Source organism: Stegostoma tigrinum, chromosome 21 (genome assembly GCF_030684315.1).
Source record: "Stegostoma tigrinum isolate sSteTig4 chromosome 21, sSteTig4.hap1, whole genome shotgun sequence".
Lineage (NCBI taxonomy): Eukaryota > Metazoa > Chordata > Chondrichthyes > Orectolobiformes > Stegostomatidae > Stegostoma > Stegostoma tigrinum.
The window spans coordinates 47751628-47767423 of record NC_081374.1 but is presented as its reverse complement, the minus strand read 5'-3'; the positions used below and the strand labels follow the sequence as shown (position 1 = coordinate 47767423).

The following is a 15796-nucleotide window of genomic DNA, read 5'->3' as shown; positions in this document are numbered from 1 at the left end:
CATGTTGAACATGGCTTGGAGGAAGCATTGAGGGTGGCAAGGGTGCAGACTGTACTCTGGGTGTAGGACTTCAATGTCCATCACCCCCAGGCATTGCTTGGCAGTACCACTGTTGATTGAGTTGGTCAAATCCTAAAGGACATAGCTGCTGGACTGGTCCTACAGCAGTTGGTGAGGGAGCTAAAATAAAGGAAGAATCAATTTGACCCTTATTGTCATAGAGCTGTTACAATAGTTTTCATAGAAATGATCTCCACACAGTCCTTTATTGAAATTATGTCCTGTCTTCACATTGAGAATACGCTCACTTGCCCACTGTGCTAAAGAACAGATCTAGCAATTCAAGACTGAGAGACTGTGGGTCATCAGAATTGAATTTAACGTCTGAAAACTAACCTTCCAGCTCAGCAAGCAAACTCACATCCAGATCCTTACCCACTCTGGTCTACATGTGACTCCAGACCCCATTCACCACTCTGACTTTGAAATGTATTGCTGTTCCTTCAATGTCGCTGGAATGTCCTGGATCTCCCTTTCTAATAGCACAGTTAATATAGACCTGTAATGTCTCTACACCCCAGGACTGCAAGCAGGTCCTAGGAGTTGGCTCACACTGTAACCTCATGGCCTAGCATTTCCTCCACTCTACCATTACTGTCAAACCGGGGAGATTAAAGCAATTAATGGGCCAGACCACCAAAGTTCTGCAGTCCTGCCATTTCCAGTTGTGAATGGAATCATTAAATCACTAGGCAGCGAAGGAAGCTTGATGAAGGTCCCCATCTTCAACAATGGTGCAGGCCAGATCATCAATATAAATGACAGGACATGAGATTTGCCACTTGAGGAGGAGGCATGGCCTAATGGCATTATCACTAGACTACTAACCCAGAGACCCAGGCAATGTTCAGGGGATCCAGGTAGAAATCCCACACTAGCAGATGGTGAATTTGAATTCCGTGCAAATCTGGAATTTAAATGTTGAATGTTGACCATTTTGATTATCAGAAAACCCCATCTGGTTCACTAATGCCCTTTAAGGAAGGAAACTGCAATCCTTACCCAAGGAAACCTAAACAGATAAATAGAAAGTGGGACATAACACCAGCGCTTCACCAGAGGCTCACTGATGATGTTACCTAGAATGGTGACGAAACGTCTGAAAACTAACCTTCCAGCCCAGCGAGCAAACTCACATCCAGATCCTTACCCACTCTGGTCTACATGTGACTCCAGACCCCAGCAATGTGGTTGACTCTTAACTGCCCACTGGGCAAATAGGGATGGACAGTAAGGGAATGTGATGGAATACTTGCCACTTGCCTGGATGAGTTCAGTACATAAGAAACTCAACATAATCCAGTGCAAAGCAGTCCCCGTGATGGTACCACACCCACAACTTACACATTCATTTCCTTCACCATTGATGCTCATTTGTGAGAGGGGAACTATCTACAGGATGCACTGAAGAAATGCATTACAGCTTCATCGGCAGTACTTTCTATATCTGAGTCCATGACCACTGAGGAGCTCAGGGCAGCAGCTCCATGAGAATGCCATCGTCTGCAGGTTCCCCTCCAAGCCATTCACCACTCTGACTTTGAAATGTATCGCTGTTCCTCTAATGTCGCTGGAATGTCCTGGATCTCCCTTTCTAATAGCACTGTTAATGTAGACCTGTAATGTCTCCACACCCCAGGACTGCAAGCAGGTCCTAGGAGGTGGGTCACACCACCCTCTTCAGGACAAATGAGAATGGGTAATAAAGGCTTAGCCACATCACAGGAAAGAAGAAAATCAACGCAGAACCTCGGAGGAGGTGCTAGTTATACATGGTGCGGATTTCCCCAGTATTGTTAGGATTAGAAGGGAGGCTCAGTGAATTTGACGGAGTAAGTGACCTAGAGTTGCTTATTGTGACCTCTGAGCTAAGGCCAGTGAGTGTGCTCCTGTTCCTCCTGGTGCTCCTGGCCCAATCAGAATTTTGGGCAGCTCTGATAGGTGCTGCTGAGGCAGGCCAGAGACTATGGCTTTCCCACCATCAAACAAACGTGCACAATGCTGGAAAGTATTGACCCATGGGAGTAGGGGTGACACTTAGATTCACACATGCACTCTCTTTAACACTTCCTCTCTCACACACATGCAACCCATGGACACACACATGCTCGCTCCTAATACACTCAACTGCTGTTACTGTCTCACTCACACACACACACACACACACACACACACACACACACACACACACACAGTGGAAGCAGAGATACAGACATGTACACTGTCACTTTTGGACACGCATTGCAGGGTATCATACACAGATAAGCACTTGGGATCCCCACATACAGTGGAGGGCGTTTATGAGAGTTTTACAGAGACTGAGTTTTATATGCCAGAACTGACAGTTAGATGATTGGTTGATGTGATAGCATGAATGTGTAATTATCTGGTTTATTCTTTCTGTCAACAGGAAATTTTGAACAGTCGAATGAAGAACTGAGAACCATCATCAAAAAAATCTGGAAACGAACTAGTATGAAATTATTGGACCAAGTGATCCCCCCAATTGGAGGCGAGTGACTGTTAAACATGTTGGTTCACAGAGTCAATTTCACTGTGTCACATTCTGTTGTAAACCACCATCATCCTGGGATTTACCATTGACCACAGACTGAACTGGACGAACCATATAAATATTGTGGTGACAAGAATGCATCAGAGATTAGGAACTTTGTAGCATGTAACTCACCTCCTGACTACCCAAAGCCTGTCCACTATCTATAAGGCACAAGTCATAGAGTCATACAGCATGGAAATAGACCCTTTGGTCCAATTTGTCCATGCTGACCATGTTCCCGAACTAAACTAGTCCCACCTGTCTGTAATGGCCCATATCGGCCCAAACCTTTCCCATTCATGTACTTATCCAGATGTCTTTTAAATGTTGTAACTGTAGGGGAATTCAAGACTTCCTCTGGCAGATCATTCCACACATGAATCACTCCCTGTGTCGAAAAAGGTTGCCCCTCAAGCCCTTTGTAAATCTTTCTCCTGTCATCTTAAAAATGTGCCACCAGCTTTGAACTCCCTCACCTTAGGGAAAAGACCTTTGCTATTCACATTATCTATCTGCCCCTTATGATTTTATAAACCTTTATGCGGCCACCCTTCAACATCCTACACTCCAGTGAAACAAATTTTAGCCTATCCAGCCTATTTTATAACTCAATCCCTACAGTGTGGAAGCAGGCCATTTGACCCATCAAGTCCACACTGACTCTCTGAACAGCATCCCACCTCGATCCATTCCCCTACCCTATCCTTGATTTTCCATGCACTTCCCATGGCTAATCTACCTAGTCTGCACATCATTGAAAACTTATGGGCGATTTAGCATCGTTAATACACCTAACCTGCTGATCTTTGGACTGTGGGAGGAAACTGGAGCACCTACAGGAAAATCACGCAGATGCGGAGAGAATATGCAAACTCCACACAGATAAGGTGCCCGAGGGTGGAATTAAACCAGGGTCCCTGGGGCTGTCAGGCCACGTACTAACCACTGAGCCACTGTGCTGCTCTATTCCTGGCAACATCCTGGTAAATCTTTTCTGAATCCTATCCAGTTTAATCCTTCCTGTCAGAGGGTGACCAGAACTGCACACAGTACTCCAGAAGAGGCCCCCTCAACATCCTGTACATTCTCAACGTGACGTCCCAACTCCAATACTCAGAGGGCTGAGCAATGAAGTCGAGTGTGCTAATTGCCTTCTTAACCACCCTGTCTACCTGTGACGCAAAGTTCAATGAATTATGTACCTGAGCCCTTAGTTCTCTCTGTTCTACAAGACTTCCAGGGCTCCACCATTAATTGTATAAGCCCTACTCTTGTTTTTTTTTCACCAAAATGCAGTATCTCGCAATTGTCCAAACTAAACTCCATCTGCCACTCCTCAGGCCATTGACCCAATTGATCAAGATCTCTTTGTAATCTTGGACAACTTTCTTCACTGGCCACTATACCACCAACTTTGGTGTCATCTGCAAACTTGCTAACCACGCCTCCTGTAGTCTCATTCCAAATCATTTATGATAAATGACAAATAAGAGTGGACCTAGTACTGATCCCTTTAGAACACTGCTGGTCACAGGCCTCCTGTCTGAAAAACTACCCTCCACCACCACCCTGTGTCTCCTGCTGTTAAGCCAATCTAGAATCCATTGGCAAGCCCTCCCTGAATCCCACGTGACCTAACTTTACTAATTAGTGGAACCTTGTCAAAGGCTTTACTAAAGTCCGAGTAAACAATGTCTACTTGCTCTGTCCTCAATCTTTTTTGGTAACTTCCTCAAAAAACTCAATCAGGTTTGTGAGACACAAACCCATCTCTCACACAAAACCATGCTGTCTATCCCTAATCATTCCTTGCCTCTCCAAGTTCTTATAAACCCTATCTTTCAGAATCAGCTCCAACAATTTACGCACCACCGAAGTCAGTCTCACAGCTCTCCGTTTCATCTTAAACCATTAGACACCCTCCAGTTGTCTAGGATCTTGCCTGTGGTTTCAGATGATACAAATATTTCTGTACTCTTTATTAAATTAGGACAGTAGATTAGAACAAGAGAGTTGGAAGAAAGTTCACCTGCACTGTGGAAAATTAAAACCCTAGACTGCCTTGTGTCAAAAGTTGCAGAACCTGAAAAATTCTCAAACTTCAAATTGTCCCAGGTTAATGTCACAGGTTAATGTTGTGTGTAATGTCACTAACCATCAGGATTGGGGAGCAGAAATGGTTCACAGTCCTAACAAAGGTGGTGCGATCATAAAATAGACCAAATCTTTTGTTTGTTTGAATAACAAAGTCAATTCAAATAATGTTTATATCAACTTAAACCAACTGAAGAGAACAAGTGTTTTAATATTTAACCTTCACTGCATAGTGGTGTAGTCAACATGATTTTTTACACAAAGGCTAATAATTCATAATTCACTCATAATTCATGCATAAATTGTCATGTGATACAGCACAAGGACATATAATTGAGAAAGTCAAACATTCAAATTCAGGAATGAGGGCAGTTGTTCACTGGACTGCCATTTTATAAAAATTATTGACCAATGAACCACAAACAATTGAAAGAAAAGAAGAAAAATCACAAACGCTTCAGATCTTGTAATTTACAATGGTTTGGTCCAAACAGGAATAACTAACACTCATCCCTCTGTTCTAATGGCCATCAGTGTGGGATCCAATAGAGCTAGTAAGAAAACCCACATGTAGCGTCTGTCCAGCAGACTAATGGTGACTGCATAAGCAATCTCAGCACAGATACATACATGAGACATCCTTTGACAGTTTGCTGGTTTTGGGATTGAAATCACAAAGGCATACTACTTACTCCCATTCTGTTCCAGGTATATCTTCATTACAATCTTGGACAAAGACCCTCTTCAGCAGCTCTGAAACAATAAAGTCTGGAGTGTAAAGGAAAACTCGCCACTTGCCTAGTTGAGAGCAGCTCGAACAACACATGATCCAAGATAAAACAGCACGCTTGATTGCCTACATCCTCAAGTATCCACTCCCTCCATCACTAATGCTCAGCAGTAACAGTGTATACTGTCTCCAAGATGTACTGCAGAAATTCACCAAAGGTCCTTAGACAGCACCTTCCAAACCCATAACCACGCCCACCAACAAGGGCAGCAGATGCATGAGAACACCGCCACCAGCAATGTTCCTCTTCAATCCACCCACCATCTTGAAATATGTCACCATTCCTTTGGCTTCTTTCCTTCGGTTTCACTGGGTCACAATCCTGGAATTTTCTCCCTGTCAGCTTTGTAGGTCTATCTACAGCACTTGGAGTGCAGCTTACTGCCACCTTCTCAAGGAGCAACCAGGGACGGCAAAAAATGCTGGCCCAGCCAATAACACCCATGTTCCACGAATGAATAAGCAAACCCAGGAATGACCAGGACTCCCGGGTTTGTTGCTGGTGAAATGTTTATGTTTTAATATGATCTAGTTGTTTCTATGGCAATAATGAAGCACTAATATTTTCTGTTCAGATGATGAGGTGACAGTCGGCAAGTTCTATGCCACATTTCTCATCCAAGAACACTTCCGCAAGTTCAAGAAACGTCAAGAAGAATATTATGGAATTCTCCCATCGAAGAAGAACCAGAATCAAAATGAGATTGTGCTCCAGGTAAGAATGATAATTTCTGGGGTTTTGAGTGCCTTGTGATCTTTAATCAGTCAGAAAGGATTAATATGCAGATTTCCAAATTTCTTCGTCAGGAAGTGGTGGCTGCTGTAGTGATTCTAGTTTGTGCTATGTTGCTGGGGAAATGGCGTGATTTTAACAATTTGCCATATCTCTGTGACTGTTATTTCTGTTTCTACAAATACTGCAAGGCCTTCTTAGTTTGTTTTCCCATAATTTTCAGTTTTTATTTCTGGCTTCCAGTATCTGCACTGCATTTTGTTATTTCTCTGTGATTTGTGCTGGTTTGTTTCTGTTTGTATTGAAACTGCCTTTGTGACTGACATTGGTTCGTCTCACAATGGGTCATGCTGTAAGTATTGAAAAGGGAGAAACATGGGAAGATGCTCTGATAGAGTCCAGATTTCAGCATTTAAATTTCTAGTCAATGGTAACTCCCAGGATGTTGATCATTGCTATGACATAGGGATAGGAAGCCAAACTAAATCAGACTTGCTAACTCTGGATTCACAGCACAGTGACATTAAAACATATGATGACCTCCCTAAATTGCTCACTTGTTCTTTATAAGTAACTGGACACTACGTTTATAATTAAACCAGAATGAACAAGTTGTGATTAATTCTGTAACTTCGGTGGAGTACAGATGAACTAAAAGGCAATCTAATTAATATGTACAATCTAGGCCCTATCATCTCTGATCATTGCATTGGGGTTACATATTTTAAAAATAGGAATCCTGCATTACCAGTTTGATAACCGTTACAATGACGTAGTCATTGATTATTGCAATCAGCTTCCACAGACCTCTGGAGACTTTCCTGATTTCCTGTAGACTTTTCTTTCCCCTCAGGACTTTCAATAACTGGACAATAACTAGACAGCAAAACTAACAAATTAAATCCAGCAGCCTCCAAATCAACACTGCATCCTACCCAAGACTCAGTCAAAACCACTTCATCCTTTGCTGGAAAAGCTCAGCAGGTCCTGCAGCATCTGTGAAGAGAAATCCGAGTTAACGTTTCGGGTCTGGTGACTCTTCCTCAGAACGTAGAAACATGAACTCTGATTTTTTTTCTTTACAGATGCTGCCAGACCTGCTGAGCTTTTGCAGCAACTTTGTTTTTGTTCCTGATTTGCAGCATTCACAGTCCTTTCGGTTTTCACTTCATACTTTGTTTTCTCATTCTGTATTTTGCGACATTCTCTGTGGTTGGTTGGCCAGCATTGGACTTCTCTTGATTGACCGATTCCACATCCTGCCAGTCTCTGAGCATAACGACATCTCAATGCTGTTTGCCTCCGGTGTTCTTAAAGCAGTAATTAGCCTAGATTATCTTTCCAGGTCGTTTCCTAACAGCAAACGTCAGTCTTTGGTTCCTTTTCTTTAAAAAAACAAGCTGCTTCAAAGTTCAACTCTCAACTGCAACTCAATTCCAAACTAACAACAGGAGAAATAAAAGCAATGGTGATCTCAACATAACACAGGATTCAGTGATGGTAATGCCATTGAATGTCAAAGCTTGAAGTGAAGGTTTGATTCTGTCCTGTTGGAGTTGGCCAATGCCTGGCATTTGTGTGGTACAAGAGTTACTTGCTGTTTCTCAGCCCAACTTCAATATTGTCCAGGTCTTGCTGCATTTGACCATGCAGTCAGTAACTGAGGAAGGGGAGCTGGTTCTGAACTTTGTACCATCAGCAAATGTCCCCACTTCTGCACTTATGAATTTATATAACATTATAACAGAATTTATAAGCAAAAGATCAAAGGGTCACAGAAGTGATGCAGTGTTGAACAAACCTAAGATGGTTGTTAAATCTTTAATCAGCTCGAAAGGATTAATATGCAAATTTATGAATTTCTTTCCAGTCACTGCCCTGAGATAACTAAAGGTTTTGTACTGAGGAAACGGTTAAAATCTTTTACTTATAAATTCTCTGTCTGATGCTACTTCTCTCACTCGAAGAAGCAACACTCCAAAAGCTTGTGTTTTCAAATAAACCTATTGGACTATACCCTGGTGTCCTGTGAGTTTTGACCTTGTCCAACCCATCTGACAAAGCCTTCTATAACGTTCTGTAGTTTAAGGCTTTCTTCCTTGCTATTTACCACACCATCAATTTTCCTGCCATCTATGAAACTCACTGATCATACTTCCTATCTTCACATCTAAATCATTAATGTCCACAACAAACTGCACCGAAGCATGTGGTACCCCACTGTACTCAGCCTTCCAGGGACGAAACACCCTCTGACCATTATCCTCTGCCTACTGCTACTATTTGCCAAATTGCCCTGGCTTCCATGGACTCTGACCTTCCTAAGCAGCCAGCCGTGCAAGATCTTGTCAAAAACCTTGCTAAAATCAGTGCAGACTACATTAACTGCACTGCCCTCATCTACACACATTGTCGTCTCTTCAAACCTCACTGAGATTTGTTAGACATGATCTCCCCTTAGAAAGCCATGCCGACTGTCCTTAATTAATCCTTATCTCTTCCTGTGCAGAGATAATGGGAACTGCAGATGCTGGAGAATCCAAGATAATAAAATGTGAGGCTGGATGAACACAGCAGGCCGAGCAGCATCTCAGGAGCACAAAAGCTGACGTTTCGGGCCTAGACCCTTCATCAGACTCTTCCTGTGCAGATTGATTCTGGTCCTCAGTACTTCTTCCAGTAGCTTCCTGATCACAGATGTCATTTTTCTTGAATAATACTATCATATTAGATGTCCTCCAGTCCTCCTTTTGTAGCCAGAGAGAACCTGAAACTTAATGTCAGAGCCCCTCCAACCTCTTTCTCAGCCCTCCACACCAACCTGGGATGCATCTCATCTAGGCCAAGGGATTTATCGATTTTCAAGCCTGATAAAACTGCTAATATCTCCCCCCCCCCACCCCCCCTCCCTCTCTCTGTGAAGGAACACAGTTCTGTTCCCTGATTTCAATACATACTTTACTCTTCTCAATTGTAGGCTCAGATGCAAAGTATTTATAGAATACATTGGCTGTGTCTTCCAGCTCCACACACAGAGATCACCACTTTGATCTTTAATGTGCCCTTCACTTTCCCTGGTTGTTCTCTTCCCTCTAATATATTTATAACGTGCTTTTGGATTTTCCTCAGTGTTGCCTGTCAATGTTTTTTCTTGTTGCTTCTCTGCTCTATTAATTTCTTTTATTAAGCAAACCCCTGCATTTTTATACTCTGTTGGGTGTTTGAGCCTTTGGTTTCTCCCATAAATTTCCTTTTTTTTTATCCAATCCTGTACATCTGTTGATGCACACAGTTCATAGAACCATCATAGAATGATTTCCTGGACTAGTTGACCACATCCTTTACTTTTACAGGAATATGTTGGCCCTGCACTCTTGTTGTTGTCTTGTGAAAGACTTCCACTGCTCTGATGTAGATTTTCCTAGAAGTAGATGTTCCCAGTCTCCTTTGGCCAGATTCATCTTATTAAAATTGGCCCATTCTTCCACCAATTCTACGTGCCGTCTTAAAATACTCTCCCGAATACATATTAAGGATTCAATCCCCACACTTTGCCTGGAAGTGTTGTTAACTACAAGGAGGTTCGTGTTGAACTCAGTAGTGGAAGTATCGGAATTAGATTTAAGGGATTGGCAAAAGAAGCAGTAGCTGCATGGGGAGAAATGCTTTCCTGCAGTGAATAGTGAGGCTTTCAGGAGGGAATCGGGTTGTAATCTGAAAAGGAAAAGTAGTTACGGTCGTGGGGAAAAGGGGTCCAAGTGGGTCTTGTTGATTTGATTCTTCAAAGATCTGATACAGTCCCAATGGGCCAAATAGCTCCCTTCTGTTCTGCAGCCATTCTGTGATTAACCAGAGCTGTAGGAGAATATGCTGAGCAGAGAGAAGGACTTGTTAGGAGCAGTTTGTTTGTGCAGCCCCTTCAGTCAATTGTAGATTAACATTGATGAGACATAAGTTCAGATCTTGTCTGTCAGAGGCAGCGAAAACCAAACAGTGACAGTGTTGTCTGTCATTTATAGAAACAATTTGAATGAGCATATAGGAGACATGGTTAGTAAGTTTGCAGATGACACCAAAATTGGTGATAAGTTGGACAGATCAACCAAGAGTACAATGGATTTCGATCAACTGAGTTAGTGGTCCGAGGAACGGCAGATGGGAGTTTAATGCAGATAAGTACAAGGAGTTGCATTTGGTGAGACAGACTAGGGCAGGACTAGCACAGTTAATGGTGGGACCATTGGGAGTGATGTTGAACCAAGGGATGCAGAAGCATAATTTCTCGGAAGTGGTGTCACAGGTATAGGCAGGGTGGTGAAGGAAGCATTTGGCACGTTTGCCTTTGATCAGGGCATTGAGTACTGGAGTTGGAATGTATTGTTGTAGCTGCAGAAGGCTTTAGTAAGACCACATTTGGAGTACTGTGTACAGTTCTAGTCGCCTTGCTATAGAAATGATATTATTAAACTAGAAAGGGTGCCAAAAGGATTTAGAAGGATGTTACTGAGACCAGAAGGTTTAAGTTAGTGGGAGGCTGCATAGGCTGAGACTATTTTCCCTGGAGTGTAGGAAGCTCAGAGTTGACCTTATAGACGTTTAATAAAATCACGAGGGGCATAGATAAAGTGAATAGCCAAGCTCTTTTCCCGGGGTCGGGGAGCCCAAAACAAGAGGGCATAGGCTTAAGGTGAGAGGGGTAAGATTTAAAAGGGACCTTTCACACAGAGGGTGATGTGTGTATGGAACGAGTTGTTGGCGGAAGTGGTAGAGATGAGTACAGTTACAACATTTAAAAGACATTTGGACAGGTACTTGGGTTGGAAAGGGCCATTCGGACATGGGCCAAATGATGGGACTAGTTCGGTTTAGGAAACCTGGTCGCATGAACGATGGGTTGAAGGGCCTGTTTCCATGCTGTATGCCTCAAAGACACTATAATCCATGATATAAGTGAGGAGAACTATATAGGTGTCTTTCTCCATGTAACATCGCACTGAGGTTTGTCTATCAGGTTGCATAATATATGTGGCAGAGTATGTGATTTGAAAGCTTGTACTTTTTGAGACAAACCCAAATTGAAGAGCGAAGCTGAACCTCTAAGTTTCTATGGAAACTAAATCTAAAATTGAGATTGTAAGCCAAAATTCCTGAAGATTGAAACTACTTTAAATAGACTGAAAGACACAGAGCCATCCCAGGCCAGTTCATGATGTCACCTGCGCAGCACAAACAGACTGAAGTAGACAGAAGTTCGATCAATGAGAATAGGCAAATTATCCAATTTCTGTGTCTGCTTCTGTTAGCGATTCACGCTAGCCAGGTTGTCTGCAGCAGAGGTAGCAGGAACTGCAGATGCTGGAGAATCTGAGATAACAAAGTGTGGAGCTGGATGAATGCAGCAGGCCAAGCAGCATCAGAGGAGCAGGAAGGCTGACGTTTCAGGCCTAAACCCTTCTTCAGAAAAAATTTTTCTGAAGAAGGGCCTAGGCTCGAAACATCAGCCTTCCTGTTCCTCTGCTGCTGCTTGGCCTGCTGCGTTCATCCAGCTCCACACCTTATTGTCAGAAGCAGAATTGGGGTCTTCTGCAGGCATGGGCCATTTTTCATAAAGGCCTGCACGTGGATCTTGGAAGAATAATGCACCAATGTCAGCTGGGGATCAGGCCAAATCCCAGAAGAAGGGGAGTTTAAATTTTTGGTGAGAAAGATGAAGATTTGAAGGACTTTGTGACTGACATTGATGACCGAAAGGCTGAGTACACTGCAGAATTATTTCATAAGACTTGTTTATATTTAATGTGTTAATAGTTTATAATATAGTTTATAATCAAGTGCAATTAGCCTGTTAATTCACATTTAACTCATGTTGGTTCAGGTGTTTGAGTATAGTTAGTAACCCAGTGAAAATATTCAGTATTTGGTTTGTTTGAATCTTGCACAGTAAAAATTATTTTGTCTTAAACCATGGAATCTTGTGGTTTCTTTTTCATTAGTAACTAACTGGAGTTTCTTCTTTAAAGCAAAGTCACTGGTTTTGACTAAAATTATACCAAAATGTATTTGAGGTGAACTGCATGTTGGATCCTGAAAGGGAGCTGAGGTATCACAGCCAGGTTTGTCAGACGTCATCCAGAGCACATTCAACCCGAGTCAACAGGCAACAGGAAAGAATTGGCAACACATGTAGTGTAATAAATAGAGATAAGTCGTAGGACGGGTGTGGAGTTTTTTTATTATTCAGTCATGAGATGTAGGTGTCACTGGCGAGGACAACATATGTTGCCCATCCCTAATTGCCCAGAGGACAGTTAAGAGTCAACTGCATTACTGTGGGTCTGGAGTCACACGTAGGCCAGACCAGGTAAGAATGGCTAAAGGACATTAGACAACCAGGTAGGTTTTTCTGACAAGTAACCAAGGTTTCATAGTCATCATTAGACTCTTCAATCCAGATTTTAACTAAACGTAAATTGCACCATCCGTCATGCTGGGATTTGAACCCAGATCCCCAGCTGGATTAGTAGTCTACCGCTAACACTGTTAGGCTACTGCCTCCCTCAGTAGGAGATGAAGATGTAGGGGATAAGTAGGGCTGCTAAGGGATGAGCATCTGAGAGGTGTTGTACAGTGCTTGACCTTTCATCCTACTTCCACGTTAGGCTGGATTGCGCAGTATTGAGGAGGAGGTTGGTGATAATCTCCATCGAACTGTATCCGGAGAGCTGCCAGTTGAAGAGGAAGGAGACCAAACTATGGAGGAAGGGGGCTTGGACGAAACAATTTATAGGGTGAGTCACTTCACGGCACTTGTTCCGTGGTGACGGTTTCAGTGGTGATGATCCACATATGTCTTTCATTGATGAGAAGAAATGGTCTGTAGAAATTCATTCAGCATTAAGAGTTTGTACATTCCACCAGATCAAGTCAGAACTCCCCCATCTCATTGAAGCAGAGTCATGATTGACTGCAATAGTGAGCATAGCTCCCATAGTAACAGCAGAGACTGTCGATAGTGATGATTCATAGTGAACATTAGTATCTCCCAAGCACTCACGGTGAGCAATAATACCTCTCAGTAAGTAATAATCGTTGCCAACACATAGTCAGTAATAATACCTCACAGCGATTAACAGTAACTTGTAGTGGATAATGATAATTCCCAAACACTTATACTGAGCATTAACAACTCATAAGAAGCAATGATAATTCTGGAACACTCACTGGGAGCAATAATGACTCTCAATAATGGCAATTCCCAAAAATTCAGTGAGCAGTAATAAGTCCTGAGCACTCACAGTGAGTAATAACAGAGACCACACACCCAGTGAGTAAAACAACTCCTCAACACTCACACTGAAAAAGGATAACGTCTATATACTTGTTGTGAGTAATAATTCCCAGACAGTCATAAAGTGTAGTAATAAGGCATGCACTGGTCGGACCAAAGGGTCCGTTCTGTGCTGTCTGACTGTATGATTCTATAAGTCCTAAACAGTAGTAGTGAGTAATTGCAACTCCTGAACTCTCGTATCAAGTAATAATAACTCCCAAGTACTCATATTAAATAATTATAGCTCCCAAGCAATGTCAGCAGTCACAAAACCAAGATATTTATAGTGAGCACCTCAATAAACACATTAATCAGGAGAGTGTGTGACCTTAACAGTCATTGCCATGTCTGTTTGTTCCAATTTTGAATCAAGGACAAAAACAGAAACATTTGAATTTTCTTTCTTGTGTGGTAACAGTTGAGATTTGATTAATTTCAGTTGTCTCCCTGTTGGCGCAATCCCGTTTGAATTCTGTCATTCCAGAGAACGGGTGGTCTGTTTGGAGAACAGCCTGATTCGTACCCAATGGACAGAAGTGGCTCCTTGCAGCCACACATGACGAGCCAGCGACCGTTACAATTCAGCAAATCTGAGGGTGGAGGAGAGGAGCCTGAGCCGCCACACAGCAGGCCGACTGATTCGCCATTTAACACAACCAGTTTCTTCCCAGCAACTGACAATGCAAACACAAATAACGCCAACAATACAGCCCTAAGCAGGTAACTGAGGTATTGTCTCTCTATTTCTCACCGTAGCCCCACCCACTCTCTCTCACACACTGCACTCCATCAAGTGCCCACCCTCTCTAACACACTGTATCCCCTCCCTCAATCACACACCATACCCCGAACTTTTTATACAACCTGTAACCCATCCAGCTCCTCTGTTACACACGCTTTCCTTCGTTCAGGACATGAGTGAACTCGATGGGTTTTCCTGACAATGAACATATGAGCCCCATTAGACGAGCTTTCTCCTTCCCGTTGTTGAAGGCAAATTTTGTTGTGTGTGCTGGTGGGATTTGAACTCATGTCATCAAAGCTTTAACCTGGGCTTTGGAATTACAAGCCCAATAAGAATGCCATCGCCTGCCTGAGCGTGTGGTGGAGGCATGTACTTCTGCAAACATTTAAGGGGCATCTGGACAAGCACTTAAAATGCCAGGACACAGTAAGCTATGGACCTAGTGCAGAGAAATGGGATTGGGGTAGTTTGGTGTTTGTTGGTCAGCATAGACATGGTGGGCCAAAGGGCCTGTTTCTCTGCTGTATGGTCACTTGTTAGGAAGGGGATGTCAAACACCTCTGATAATTCAAGTTGAAACACAAGCCCCTAGTCTGTTATGGCAGGAATAGAGAACCCCCTTCTAATAATTAAACCCGAAACACCCAGAGAGCCCGCCTCACCTCGCCTAATCTGTTAAACTGTTATAGAGAAGGGGAGGTTAAATGTAAGAAAATCCCTGATATTCGCTTTATAAGTAACAAGTAACAATTTATTTATACAACACTGACAGTGAACAAAATAACAGAACTACTAACAGACCAAACAATTCCCCCTTAACTACTAACTCCTCCGTAGCTGAACTAAATTCTACTGGTATGTTGTTCAAAAAACACACATCGTATTTATATAAACCCAAGTAATAAGAAAATAAATTAAAACTTAGTCTCTGAAATTTCATCATACATACCTTTCTTCTGCTGTTCTCAAGTCATTAACGCTTTTCTTCCACTGATCTAGCTGTCACAGGTTTATTCTGTGAATTCTTCTGTGAGGACTCTTAGCTAGAAGTGCCTTAGTAGCTTTTATGGTTAAGATGGTGCTTTCTTAGGGAGCTTAACAATTTCTTATGAGAGCTGATGCTTATTTCTTAGATGGTTGTTTGCTGTCACACTGATTTTTCAAAAACCCTCTCCTTATATACCTTGGATCACATACAAATTTTCTTACAAGAGCATTGGTCTGAGGTTGTCGGAACCATCCGATTTAAATGCAATCGGCTTTCAATCACTAAGTGCTTGGTTTAAATTAATTGGCTGACTCCAGCTTGTTGGCGAAACATCAAAATACTCCTGAGGTTTCCAATCACACTGCCAATTTCGGAACTGGCTGTACCCGTTCTGCTTACAAACATGCAAGCTGAGAAAGGCACGTCATCTCTTCAAGGAGCCACACACTCCCTTATCATTCTTTTACACACACGTTCTAGCTTCCTGCCTTCTAATTCG

The 15796-nt window shown here is 42.6% G+C and overlaps 1 protein-coding gene across 4 annotated transcripts in view; it reads left to right on the top strand.

The window, feature by feature from the left end:
- The window catches only part of LOC125462805 (voltage-dependent L-type calcium channel subunit alpha-1S-like), a 158247-nt gene that overhangs the window by 126091 nt on the left and 16360 nt on the right, over window positions 1–15796 (top strand). For all 4 annotated transcript variants that reach the window (XR_009447021.1, XM_059653514.1, XM_059653515.1 and 1 more), the window contains 4 exons: window positions 2471–2572; window positions 6077–6216; window positions 12894–13022; window positions 14049–14284. Coding sequence is in view for 3 of the 4 variants with exons in the window: in XM_059653514.1 (XP_059509497.1) it covers window positions 2471–2572; window positions 6077–6216; window positions 12894–13022; window positions 14049–14284 (607 nt within the window). In the remaining variant the exon portion in view is untranslated. The remainder of the gene's footprint in view (window positions 1–2470; window positions 2573–6076; window positions 6217–12893; window positions 13023–14048; window positions 14285–15796) is intronic.